Source organism: Zootoca vivipara, chromosome 4 (genome assembly GCF_965207765.1).
Source record: "Zootoca vivipara chromosome 4, rZooViv2.hap1.1, whole genome shotgun sequence".
NCBI lineage: Eukaryota > Metazoa > Chordata > Lepidosauria > Squamata > Lacertidae > Zootoca > Zootoca vivipara.
This window is the reverse complement of record NC_142587.1, coordinates 75,513,496-75,527,493: the sequence shown is the minus strand read 5'-3', so window position 1 is coordinate 75,527,493 and position 13,998 is coordinate 75,513,496. Positions and strand designations below refer to the sequence as shown.

Here is a 13,998-nt window from a genome sequence, read left to right as displayed (position 1 = left end):
AGAAGAGTTTGGATTTGATATCCTGCTTTATCACTACCCAAAGGAGTCTCAAAGCGGCTAACAATCTCCTTTCCCCTCTTCCCCCACAACAGACACCCTGTGAGGTGGGTGGGGCTGAGAGACTTCAGAGCAGTGTGACTAGCCCAAGGTCACCCAGCAGCTGCATGTGGAGGAGCGGAGATGAGAATCCGGTTCCCCAGATTCCGAGTCTACCGCTCTTAACCACTACACCACACTGGCTCTCTGAAATATGAGGAGGAAAGCTTAAACTGCAATTACAAGGAAAGCCTCTAAGTATTAAGTGTGGTTATAGAAAACACAGAAAGCACAGAAATGGTAAGAAATCGTAATATTCAGGGTACATGGAAATTAACAGATTGGCACAGAAATAAATTAGGAAGTGGATTGGGGACTAGTTATGTTTGAACACCCCCTATGTTTTCTGCACACACAGAGTCCTCAACAGCATGGTTTTCCCTTCTAAGGTTGCAGTATCATGCACACTTGTAATAAGCTCCAAATCAAGATGTATAAGAGTTACCTGTAAGGAAGAATCCCACCATGAAATTACCTGGCTAGCAAAATGGAAGAAGTCCTCGTAGCTTATTTTTCATCCAAACTGACCTTAAAAACTGGAAAGTTGATAAAAAAAATTCTGGCAGTGTGGGGAGTATGCATCTAGTACCCAACTATTTGAGTGCAAGAGCTTTATCCTGCAGACCAAGAGCATAGAGACAAAGTGGTATTTGAATGATGAAGCTGCATGCATTCTGCTGAAATGTATGGTGCTCTTATCTACACAGACCCAGAAGCTATCTTGTCCTTCTGGAGAAATGAAACGTCTGATGCATAACATTTCCTCGGCACTTAATTCATGTTGCCTGAACTTGCTATGCATTGTAATATCTACCTGCAGACTGCTAAAATAAAAGCAATCAATTGGCAATTCCACCCCCACAACCAATTTGTTCATGTTCTATGTATTATGATATTTACATATAATAATCACTAAATGGGGGAAGCATTTGTGCTAGGTAGTCTTAGCACACTGCTCTTTTTAGTCCAAAACTCTGCTACTATTTTGGTAATAATAATAATAATAATAATAATAATAATAATAATAATAATAATACCGGTAATAATAATAATAATAATTTATTTATACCCCACCCATCTGGCTGGGTTTCCCCAGCCACTCTGGGTGGCTTCCAACAAAATATTAAAATACAGTAGTCTTAAAAGCTTCCCTAAACAGGGTTGCCTTCTAAAAGTCTGGTAGTTGTTGTTCTCTTTGACATCTGGTGGGAGGGCGTTCCACAGGGCGGGTGCCACTACCAAGAAGGCCCTCTGCCTGGTTGCCTGTAACTTGGCTTCTTGCAGTGAGGGAACCGCCAGAAGGCCATCGGTGCTGGACCTCAGTGTCCGGGCAGAACGATGGGGGTGGAGATGCTCCTTCAGGTATACTGGAGCGAGGCCATTTAGGGCTTTAAAAGTAAGCACCAACATTTTGAATTGTGCCCGGAAACATACTGGGAGCCAATGTAGGTCTTTCAAGACCGGTGTTATGTGGTCTTGGCGGCCGCTCCCAGTCACCAGTCTAGCTGCCGCATTCTGGATTAGTTGTAGTTTCCGAGTCACCTTCAAAGGTAGCCCCACGTAGAGTGCATTGCAGTAGTCCAAGCGGGAGATAACTAGAGCATGCACCACTCCTGCTAGGCAGTCGGCAGGCAGGTAGGGTCTCAGCCTGCGTACCAGATGGAGCTGATAGACAGCTGCCCTGGACACAGAATTGACCTGCACCTCCATGGACAGCTGTGAGTCCAAAATGACTCCCAGGCTGCGCACCTGGTCCTTCAAGGGCACAGTTACCCCATTCAGAACCAGGGAATCCTCCACACCTGCCCGCCTCCTGTCCCTCACAAACAGTACTTCTGTCTTGTCAGGATTCAACCTCAATCTGTTAGCCGCCATCCATCCTCCAACCACCTCCAGGCACTCACACAGGACCTTCACTGCCTTCACTGGTTCTGATTTGAAAGAGAGGTAGAACTGGGTATCATCTGCATATTGATGAATACCCAGCCCAACCCCCCTGAATATCTCTGCCAGTGGCTGGTTAGCTTAAGAGATTTGGAAGAGGGAGTCCAAATAGTACATAGAAGGAAAGCTGGCAAGCAAAAAAGAGTTTAGATGAATTCAAGAGGGCAGAAAGCTAGAAGCCAGGATGTGGAGAGTTGTAGCGGAATCAGACTCTGGGGCAGAGTTGTCGACAGGTTTGAAGAGGCCCTGGACCAGGTGAATTCATCCCCCCCAGCCTGCCCCCCCCCTTTTCTGTTCTGCCCTCCTTCCATTTTTATCTTAAATACAAGTGAGGGTTGCTTCACTGTCACCAACACCCCTGCCCCCTGCCTACTCTTCCCCTCCCCTCGCTTACTTTTTTTAAAATGTGAAATCACTGAATCCAGATCGCATCTACCTGAGAGTTCTCGAAGAACTCCACTGTGAAATTGCTGGTTTGAATCAATGGACAAACTGCCATGGACTGCATTGCATGGCATGTTGTTGAATTAGATGGCCCTTCAGGTCCCTTCCAACTTTACAATTCAATCATTCTATGAATGTTCAAAGTGGAGTCCCTCAGAGATCGGTATTGGGACCTGCACTTTTTAACTTGTTCATAAGCAATGTTGCAGTTAAGGGAGGTGAGGTGGCCAAGTTTGCCGATGACACTAAACTGTTTGGGGCTGGTAAAGCTAAGAGAAATTGCGAAGAGCTACAAAAGGACCTATCCAAATGTGAGTGTATTTGCGGTAAAATGGCAGTTTAGACAAGTGTAAAGTGACACAAGCTGGGACAAAATAATAATAATCTTCATTTCACACATACGCTCATGAGCCGTGAACTGGTGGTGAACAATCGCATGGGGGGGGTCCATGAAAATGTCAACTCAGAGTGCTGTAGCTGTGAAGAAGGCAAATGCCATGCTAGTGATCATTAGGAAACTAAAATTGAAATGGCCGATATCATAATGCTCTCATACAAAACTATGGTGCAACCACGTTTGGAATACTGCGTCCAGTTCTGGTTGCCTCACCTCAAAAAGGATATTGTAGAGTTGGGAAAGGTTCAGAAAAGGGCAACCAGAATGATCGAGGGAATGGAGAAATTCACCTTTGAGGAAAAGCAGCCACAGCATTGTGGAAAGGCTTTTCAGTTTAGGGAAAAGATGAATAAGAGGCAACATTAAAAAGGGTATAAAATTATACATGGTTTGGAGAAAGTAGGTAACTTTTTCTCCCTTGTGGACATCCAGTGAAGCTGAATGTTGGAATGTTCAGGACAGGCAAAAGAAAATACTTATTCATGCAGCACCTAGTTAAACTTGGAATTTGCTCCCACAAGAGGCACTGATGGCCACCAATCTAGATGGCTTTCAAAGAGGATTAGGCAACATTCATCCTGCATTTGTTCTGATTTGCTTGTGGGGTGTTTACACATCTTCCCTTTAACCATTTGTTCATTCCACACTATTCAATGCATTTTCTAACCACAAAAAGTCAATTTCTTTTTAAAAGTGGAATTGTTGCACTAGGTAACAGAGCACTTAAATTGTGCAAACTTAACTTTTCTGGTAGGCATTTGAATCCCGCCAGCACACACAAAAACCCTGACAATCCTGGAGGTGCCCCCAAGTCATGAAGAAAGCCAGCTATTGATAGCAATCAGCACATCTTCGTGAAGATACACAACTAAAGGCCTACTAAAGCAGTTTCCAGCTCCACTGATCTTCTCCTGCACAACTTTCCTTCAGTCTTACAGCAATAGTATCAGTGCTTCTATTTTATTCTGGTGGGTTTTTGACATCACCATTAGCCCAGAGGCATTGGGATTTGTGATGTATAAGATGGACTATTGCAGGGGTCCCCAGACTAAGGTCCGGGGGCCGTATGCGGCCCAAATACCTTCTAAATCTGGCCTGCGGACGGTCCAGGAATCAGCATGTTTTTACATGAGTAGAATGTGTCCTTTTATTTAAAATGCATCTCTGGGTTATTTGTGAGGCCTGCCTGGTGTTTTTACATGAGTAGAATGTGTGCTTTTATTTAAAATGCATCTCTGGGTTATTTGTGGGGTATAGGAATTCGTTTATTTTTTTTTTCAAAATATAGTCCGGCCCCCCCACAAGGTCTGAGGGACAGTGGACCGGCCCCCTGCTGAAAAAGTTTGCTGACCCCTGGACTATTGCTACTCAAGGATGCGCCAACAATTATGCATTCCTAAGATTATGGTGTAGCTACCTAGAAAGAGCATATGTCTTCATTCCATTGCTGCCTGCACCCGATGCATTGGAGGTTGTCAACTGAGGACACCCTGGATTCATCTTCAGGGCTAAGAAAGAACACAGGAGATGAATCAAGGTATACTGTGCCTCAGCCACATAAAGCTTTATAAATCTAAATCTGCACTTTGAATTGTGCTCAATGTATATGGGAAGCCAATGCAGAAGCTGGAGCAATGATGTAATATGATCTAGGCTGAAGCTTCCAAGGGCCTTCAAGAGCAGCCTGATAGTGGCCTCGAGGCGATAAGTGGAGGACATCACCACAAGGTGCCCCACGTGGGACAAATAAAACGACGAACATGCAATTTTTCATCTCTCTCATACAACAGGGTGGGAGAAAAGTGTTCCTGGCCTGTGCTGGAACCTGGAATTCCAGGGGAAAGGCTACAGCTCAGTAAAGGGAAAGGCCTCAGGTTTAATTTCTGGCATTTCTGGGTTTTGCTGGGACAAACTCCCTGTCTGAAACCCTAGTCAGCTGCTGCCAGTCAGTGTCGACAGTACTGAGCTAGATGGACAGTTTCCTACGCTTAGGAGTCTTCTGCTATGAAGTTGAATGGCAGGGAGAAACTTTCCTCCTTCAAAGTCACATGTCCAAACTGTCACCCGCCCCACCTTTCCTTACTTCTGTCTTGCTTGCACTCTGCTCCAGAGTACCTAGAACCATAGAACTGAAGAGTTTGAAGGGACCCTCAGTGACTCTAGTCCAACCCCCCCTGCAATGCAGGAATTTGCAGCTGTCCCATTCGGGAATCAGACTTTTAACCTTGCAATCTCCATTCTGAGGCTTTGGCTACTACCCAGAACTGTGACTATTGGAAGCACGAGTGACTCCGAGCCCTTCTGCAAGCATGTCTCTGAAGTCAGAATTAATGCATTTCTTCTGCCCGGGTTCCGTGCAGCTCAGGCAACACTCTGCAGAGATGCGAATGGCTGATTTGGGTGATTTTTTTAAAAAATAGTTATTATTATTTTTAAATGCATACTTTGATGTCTCTCGTAACTCCCCCCCTCCTTCCCCACACATCTAAAACTGCTTTCGGTAAGCCCAAAGCTCCCTCAAGAGGAGCTCCGCACACACCCCCTACCCCCTAGCAATGCCCCGGCGGGCTCTTTTTTGCAATGTCACCGGGAGGAGAATGCAGGTGCAACTCCGGGGAACTGCTGCACGTGATCCCCGAGCGGCGCTCCGCCGTCGCCGAGGCTCCCGTGTGGGGGGGGGGGGAGTTTCGACCACCTTTTCTTTCCCCCTAAAACACCCCGTCGGCCGAAGCAGCCTCGTCCCCCAACTTCAGCAGTTTTCCATCGCACGTGCGAGGCCGTTCTCTGGAGAGAGAGGCGAGTCAAAAGAAAAGAAAAACCCCTCCCTCTTCCATTTCAGGTGGTGCGTCGCCCCCCCCCCCCCGCCAACCCACCTCAGCCCGTTTCCTGAGTCGCTGGTAACTCTCCCCAGGAACTTTCCGGCCCGCGCGCGGCTCCAAAAGCCCGCCTTTTTTAGGGGGGGGGCGCGAAAACGGGCGTCGCTCGCCGGTTCGCCCTCAGGCGCCTGAGGCCCAGCGGGCCGGGCGCTTCCCCTCCTCCTCCCCACCATCCCGCCGCCCCACCCGGGGCAGCCCAAGCCAGGCTGGCGGGGGCGGCGGCGAGTGCGCGTGGCGCGGCCAAAGGCAAGCTGCCGCCGCTGCCGTTTCTCCTCCTCCTCCTCCTCCACCACCGCCGCCTCCTCCTCGTAGTCCTCCGGCGCCGTAGGAGCTCGGCGGGGCCGCCAGGCTGCGCTCTCGGGCCGGCTGCGAGCCTGGCTGCGTCCCCGGGCTGCCGGGGCTCCGGAGCGCACAGAGCCTCCCGGGGAGCAGGCGGTGCGAGAGCGGGCGGGCGGTCCCGGGACAGCGGCGGCGGCGGTGGCAGCAGCTGCTGCAGCGGGAGGAGCCGGAGCGGCTCGCTGCTGCAGCGGGAGCCGCCCCGGCTCGGAGCTCCGCTTGGCCGGGCTGCGGAGCGGCGAGGCACCTGGAGCCCCCCGGGGGGCGCCCGCTAGGCGAGCTGCCTGCCAGCCGAGGAAGCGCCGTCGGCCGCTGACCGAGGTGCCCTCGCTAGCTGCTCTCCCCGCGCCCGGCATGACTTGCAAGGGCTCGTCGGGCTGGGGGCTTTGGGTGGCCCCTTTGGCGGCGCTGCTGTCTCTGAGAGGTAAGCGGGGGTGCCTGGACGGGGCGGGCGGGGGGAAAGAAAGGCATGCAGCCTCCTCCCTCTCTTCCCTGCGCCGAATTCGAACTCGCAACTTTGGTGCTGCGGGGGTCGGGCGGAGCGGCGGCGTCCGGGACTCGGAGCCCAAGCCCAGGAGCCGGGCGCTTCTCGGGGAAGGCGGCTTTTTTATTTTGCTGAACCAAGCAAGTTGCTGTAAAGTCCCGGAGAGTGAGGAGTAAGTGTGCGAGGAGGGTTTCGTCCTCCTTAGCAGTGCCGCCTTAAGCGCCTCGATGCTTTTGCAGAATAATCAGAACCGCTCCCCTTGCCCTGCTTGTTTCTCCTCTGCAGAGCGTTGAAAGAGAGAATAATGTACTGTATACGGATTTTGAAAGGAGTTCTTTGTGTGTGTGTGTGTGAGAGAGAGAGAGAGAGAGAGAGAAAGAGAGAGGGAGAGAAAGTCCGTTCTGATCCAGCGACCTTTCAAGGGACTGTAGCTGTAGAAGTGGTTTTATTATAAGGAGCTGGGAAAGCCTTACTTTCTCCTGTAATGTTTCTCTTCCTCTCTTTTTGTAATGCAGAGGTATAAAGGTTGGCTGAGAGCTTATTTCCACCAGGCGTGGATAGGGTGTGTTTTCTGTTTCGTTTTAAGATGCGTGTTGGGCTGACAGTTTATATACAAAACACACACAAGCAAAATAACAGTATTTAATATTAAAGCGTAGTTTTACTGTGCCTCTTTTTTAAAAAGGGGGGGTTATAACCCAGAGGTCCACTTTCCCAGTTGTAGAACATGCAGTAATCTTTAAAAACTAAGCAATGCTCTCCACAGCCTTAGTCACTTCATTATTCTACATTGCAGATGCTTCATTTTTAGTGCTTCCTTCTTAATGCTGGACTTCCTTTAATTTTCAAGGTATTGACTTGAACACTGGTTCTTCTGAAAGCATGCGGGGAAGTTTGTTTTAGGAGAACTTTCTTGTTGAGAAGGACAGGAGCACTGAAAAGTGTATAAAGCCCTCCCAGGCAGCCCAAACCAACATGCTACAGAATTAAAGTTCACTTCGGGTTATTCCCAAATAAGACTGTAGCCCAGGATACCTGCATTTGATCTGATTTGATAGTTTATCCAGATTATTTACTGCTTTTATGCTAATTGTTTCTGTTTTAATACAACAAAATAGTCTTTGAAACACACATTCAAAAACAGTTTTTATACAATAGTAGAGTAACTATTTCTGTGTAATCTGTTTCAACCGTAAGTACTTGGATGTTCCAATCCTAGTGTCTTAAAACTTTAAAAAAGAAGTTTTGGTCTGTTAATTATAGGTAGCAATTATTGTACTCTGATAGAAAAGATTCAGTGTCTCTGACCATTTGTTCTAAAAAAATTTAACACAGTTGAAATCATTGGGGACAGAAATGTGAATCATTAATACCTCACTAAGATGGGCTAACAGATTTGTTTTAGCAATGTTTACATTTGTGTGTGACAAAATGATGCATTTCACTTTGGATTTCCATAGAGTTGAACTGTGCATGGATTGAACTCTAAATATACTTGGAAGCAACTAAATGAATCGAATGGGAGTTTCTTGCAGATGATCATGCTTAGGATCAGAGTGTGATACTGTTGTGCAGTTTACAAATGCTGGGAAGAACTGGGAGTCACAGAGTTATCTTCATTTCAACACTATCTCATGCCAACTGTTTACTGATGGGAGTTAAGAATTGTTTGTTTTTCTTAAGTTTTTAGAAATTTACAGGAATGCAGGGATCAGTTTTGCTATTGTGCTGGTTTGACTACATGCAACTATTAAGTAAGAGTCGCCATGCTCATAGTTATGTGTGAAGTGCTGAACTTTTACCACTCCTTGATACCTTTAGTGATTTAAAAGGAAGAGACGCATCTTGCTGTGGTGCAGTTTTTCAAGTCACATTGGGTATTTTAGTAAGTAAGGTATTTGTGACTCTGGTTTCTCCTCTTCTTCTTGGATTATGCGATTTGGTCACAACAGCATGTGGTGCGTTGGCAGGCGACTGTTGTGCTGCTGAAGCTTGAGAGTGAAGGACTCAGACCCCTGCTGCTATGATCCAGATGCAGAACTCCACCAGCCGCACTGCAATTGGTTTTGTGCCTTTGCCAATGCTCCCTTAATTCAGGTCTGCAGCACTCCCTTGTGCTTGTTATCAGTTTTGGGATTTCCTTAAACAGTTGTGCTAATGTTGAACCTCTGCTCAGCTTTCCTGGCTGTGCACGCACTATACATATTCTAAACACATTATTTCCCTCAAATAATTCTGGGCACTGTAGTTGGTTAAGCATTACCGGGATTGTAATCCTGCTTGCAGTAAACTACATACCAGTCCAGAATTATTTGTGGGAATGAATGTGTTTTAAATGTGCTTTAAATGTATATAGTATGTACACAGCCCCTAGTCTTGGTATGCAGTGTGTATAATGCTTCATTTCCACCCATTTCTTGTCCCCCTTGTATTTGAGCACCCTTAGCTGTTTACTCCTTGCAAGTGCTGTATGCTTATTCTGAAATTGGACAGAATGATAAGTGAGTTGGTCCACAACAGCCTTGCATTTAAGCACTTGCCTGGGAGCCATAGGTGATGAGACATGAAAGGCCACTGTCAGAATTGGATTGGCTGCTTCATTCCCATTATTTCACTTCCTTCCCAACTATGTCTGTGATGTGGCCGGCAGTGTTAGGGTTGGTAGTGCCCCTTCTCATTGCACAGATTAGCCCTAGTGAATAAAGTGAAATTTCAATTTGCAATTATGCTCAGTCTGTAAGGAGGCTGGTAACTTTCATAGACTTATTTATTTGGCTGTTTGGCATATGGCTCTTCAGCATCAGTTGAGTCTGTTGGAAAATGGTTTTAGGAGAGTCAAGGGTAGCTCCAGAGACACCCTTCATTTCTTGGACTGCCGCTGTCCTTCAACTCCAGTTAGCATAGCCAAGTGATCATTTATTATTAGAGTTGTAGTCCTAACACCAGTTGAAGTGCACCATGTTGGCTACCCCTGACTCTTAGGAGATGCGTGGGTGGTTGTCTGCAGTACTGCATGCTCTTTCCTAATTTTCCAAGCATTAGAAGCAACTCTTCTGTCGTCACAGAAGAGGGGTTTCCATAGGCATGAAGGCAATATTCATCTCCTACTCATGATCCCCAGCAGCTTGTATTCAGAGGCATACTGCCTCTGATACTTGAGCTGATAAATATAATTATAATTATTTATGAATTCATAAATCACCTTTTGCATGTGTCTCAAGGTGCTTTAAAGATATAACATAAAAACAGCTGATCATACGGTAGTTTTAAAACAGCACCCTAAATAACAAAAAATAGATGTTCATTTTGTATTCTTTTTAAGCCCAAGGCAAAGAGATATTTTCATCCTGGTAGAAGAGCTTGTTGAAACAAAAAATTCTTCAGTGGTCTCCAGAAAAGAACAGACAGTGGACATGTGTTGTATCTAAACAGGAATGCTGTTCCACCAAAGGGGCAGCCACCCTGAAAGCCCTGCTCCAAGTTACTGTGGAACAGGCTTCTGATATTTTTGGAAGTTGGAGGCAAAACTCCGGTTCAGAATGCAGTTATCTACTGGATCTATAAGGGGTAAGGTGGTATCTCAAGTAACCTAACCCTGAACTTTATATGTTAGTACCAAAACCTTAAACTTATCCTAGTTATGGATTGGCAGCCAGTGCAAATCGTGCAAACAAGGTGCTATATAGTGAAGGTGGTTTCCTGCCACCAGCAGCCTAGCCACCACATTCTGCACTAGTTGCAGCCTCCTGACCAACCTCAAGGGTAATCGGCATGACTGGTAGCCATTTCCTTATGAATTTGTCTAAAATTGATGATTTAAGGCCATCCAAGTTTGGTGACCATCAGTAACAACTTGTTTGAAGGCATTGCACAGGGCAACTACAGTACCAGTGAATTAGCTATTTGTGCGGCGGAATATTTAACACTTAGGTACGCAGCACAGTTCATTTGCTGGTGGGAAATTCAATGTGCCCAGAAGGGCATCCTTTAAAGAAGACTGCTGGACACAGGGCAGTAAATGGACAACAATTGTGTACTAAAGTGTTGTACTAAAAGTATATTGTACAGAAGGAACAACAGCAGGGAGGAAAGTACTGTACTGCTTCCAGTACACCATGGAACAGAATTTTATAGGAAGGGAAGTTACCCAAAGCTTCCTGACAAGAGTTGTAGACTGTCATGGATCTATTTCTGAACTAGAGAACAGCAAAGGCTGAATGACAGAAGGGAAGCACTGTTAAATATGGTGAGTATCAGAACAGTTTTCATCTTGACATTGGAAGGCTTAACATGGTGTACCAGAGCCTAGAAGTGCTGCAGGTCTTACTCAAATAGATGGGACTTGGCATTGATTTCAAGATTGCATTGTCCATTGGTCGGTATTTGTACCATCTATTTTAAAAGGAAGCAGCATTTCCCTCTTCACTAGTATCAAAGCCTTTTCAACAGTTATTCATCACTGTGCAGCAAAACAGATTTATACTTCCTTTTGTCTGTGTAAGCCACTCTCTCAATGCCTATATCAGTAGCAAAAATAATTACATGTTCTCGGTTTTTTTTGTCCAAGATTTTCTAATTATAAACCAATGCATTCAGAATGACGGCAGAATCAGCATGCCAGATCCAGGCTTCTGATACATCTGTAGAGACTATCTAGATCTGTTCTCTGTTAAGCAATGACAGTTTGGACAAATGGACACAATTGCTTGCAGAGTATGACACCATCCAGCTTTTAACTAATGTATGTACTGAGTAGTTAATGTATGGACTTTTTTTTTTAAAAAAAAATCTCCTTTGCCTCTTCCAGGGGGTGGGGTGGGTGGGATGTGGGAAGCAGACATTAAAAAAACAAACCTCTGTTCAAATACCATATCAGGATTTTTTTTTGTAATAAACTTATTTTTGAAACAAACTTTTATTTATTTACTCATAGTATGTATATGCTTGATATACATAGCAGTGGCATATGCTTTCAAAAGATATACAGTACAATCCACTTGAAATGTTTCTGAGCAGGCCTCCCAGTGATCTTTATTTTCTCTGTCCACCTGTGATTCTTTCTGCTGTGAATATCCCACCAAGGTTGTTCCCAGCCCTTACACCATCTCCATTCTACAAAAAAATATGAAATGTGTTAGTTGTGGTTTGGGCGCTATGGCTCATCAAACCTACTGGGAATAAAAATAAAAAATTCACTTTGAATGGTCGATGACCCTTTTCTGTGGCACTTAGGCAATACCATTTTTATACCTTATTTTGAAAGGGACCACAATTAGCTTTGTTTTGATACCAAAATAAACTAAATCGGTTGAAAAATAAGCGAAAAAGGAGGTTTTTTCTAAACTGACGCAGAAATTGCATTAGCCTAAATCACGTGAAAATAATAATAAAATTTTTTAATTCTCCGCCAAATTTTGGACCCAAAAATCTTTTAAAAATAATTTGATGTTATCTCAAAGGTAAAGGTAAAGGGACCTCTGACTATTAGGTCCAGTCGCGGACGACTCTGGGGTGGCGGCATTCAACTCGCTTTATTGACCGAGGAAGCCGGCATATAGCTTCCGGGTCGTGTGGCCAGCATGACTAAGCCGCTTCTGGCGAAGCAGCACAGCGCATGGAAACGCCGTTTACCTTCCCGCTGTAACGGTACCTATTTATCTACTTACACTTTGACGTGCTTTCGAACTGCTAGGTTGGCAGGAGCAGGGACCGAGCAACGGGAGCTCACCCCGTCGCGGGGATTCGAACCGCCGACCTTCTGACCCACAGCGCCACCCGCGTCCCTTATCTCATAGGTATCTACACATATATATTTTTTAAAGAAAATCTGAGTCGTGAGAGCACATGCACCAGGTGATTCGGCATGGAATGACCCATATGTGAGAACTTGTTCAACATTGTGACTTTAATCTGGGATAGTGTTGAGTTGCAATTGACTAGACTTGTTGTGTGTTCAGCAATGTCTACATTGAAAGCCGCTATGTAGCAATGGCAGCCTTTAATTTACTTTATGTATTGGCTGATACATGATGGCCAGCCAAAACATTCTATGCATTTTGTCTAAGCTATAGAGTATTCCATCTCCCTTGCATTGCCTTTTCCTCACTGCTTGGCAGAAAAGGTGATTACATTGTGCCCCAATCCCTTTAGAGTGGAACCTTGGTTTATGAACACCTCGGTTTATGAATTTTCGGTTTATGAACGCTGCGTACCCATCTGGAACGGATTAATTCATTTTCCATTACTTTCAATGGGAAAGCTTGCTTCAGTTTATGAACGCTTCAGTTTATGAACAGACTTCCGGAACCAATTACACCCATGCTTCAGTTTATGAACGCTTCAGTTTAAGTACTCCGCGGACCCGTCTGGAACGGATTAATCCACTTTCCATTACTTTCAATGGGAAAGTTTGCTTCAGTTTATGAAAGCTTACTCCGCGGACCGTCTGGAACGGATTAATTCACTTTCCATTACTTTCAATGGGAAAGTTCGCTTCAGTTTATGAACGCTTCAGTTTATGAACAGACTTCCGGAACCAATTGTGTTCATAAACCGAGGTACCACTGTAGTGGTATAGAGTACAAATGTTCAAATCTTTGTAACTTGGGGTGCTGTTTGCAAGGTCTCTTGGAGGAGAGGTAAAATAGCTTGCGTCCATATTTTGCAACAGAAGTAGGGGTACTCAGCAGTTCGGACTTGCAGTGGAATGAGTAGATGGCATATTCTTGGCTCCATGGTTCAAGTCTTAACCACTAGAGAACATTTTACATCTTATGGCAAAATAAGCAATATTCCCCCTGGTACCCCTTAGGGGATATTTAGCGACTTTTTCTGGTGACTCATCTATTTGTCAGGATGCTACTATTATACTTTTTAAAATACAGTATTCAAAAGTGCTTGTAAACAGTTTCTTTCAATGAGAATTGCACAAACAACATATTTGGAGTTCATCGGAGTGATAAGCTAGCTTTCTTTGCTTTTAAAAGCCTGCTCATGCCTTTGAAGAGCAATTAAGTTTTTGCTTTTGACGTTTCTGTTGGCATTGTTGCTCCAAAGTATTTACCTACTGTAGTCATTTGCTTTTGGAAAGTGCTTAATGTTTTCTTGAGAGATCGTTTATAGGTAAGAACTATATATGTGTGAATGAACATAGCTGGTGTGGTTAGGTGTGGGGATCACCACTGGTGCGCATCATTGTGGCAATCTGAAAATGGGAACATCATGTTCTTCCTTTCTGAGATTCTTAGTTCTGTGCCAAAGACTATTGTTTTCTCTTGATATGTTTTACTTTCAGTCAGTAGAGAAGAGTTGTCTACTGTGCTATCGAACACAATTTATGTTAAATACCTCAGAGCTGCCGGTGATCTCTCATATCTGCTTTAGCTTTATATATTCCCCCCATGAAAATGTGATAGTACAAG

The 13,998-nt window shown here is 45.0% G+C and overlaps 1 protein-coding gene across 1 annotated transcript in view; it reads left to right on the top strand.

Annotated features, from left to right (window-relative positions):
- Nucleotides 1-6,118: 6,118 nt before the first annotated feature.
- Nucleotides 6,119-13,998, top strand: part of IGSF11 (immunoglobulin superfamily member 11) — a 171,822-nt gene continuing 163,942 nt past the window's right edge. The window contains exon 1 of the mRNA XM_035114595.3: nucleotides 6,119-6,517. Within this exon, the coding sequence (XP_034970486.1) occupies nucleotides 6,448-6,517 (70 nt within the window). The 5' untranslated portion in view covers nucleotides 6,119-6,447. The remainder of the gene's footprint in view (nucleotides 6,518-13,998) is intronic.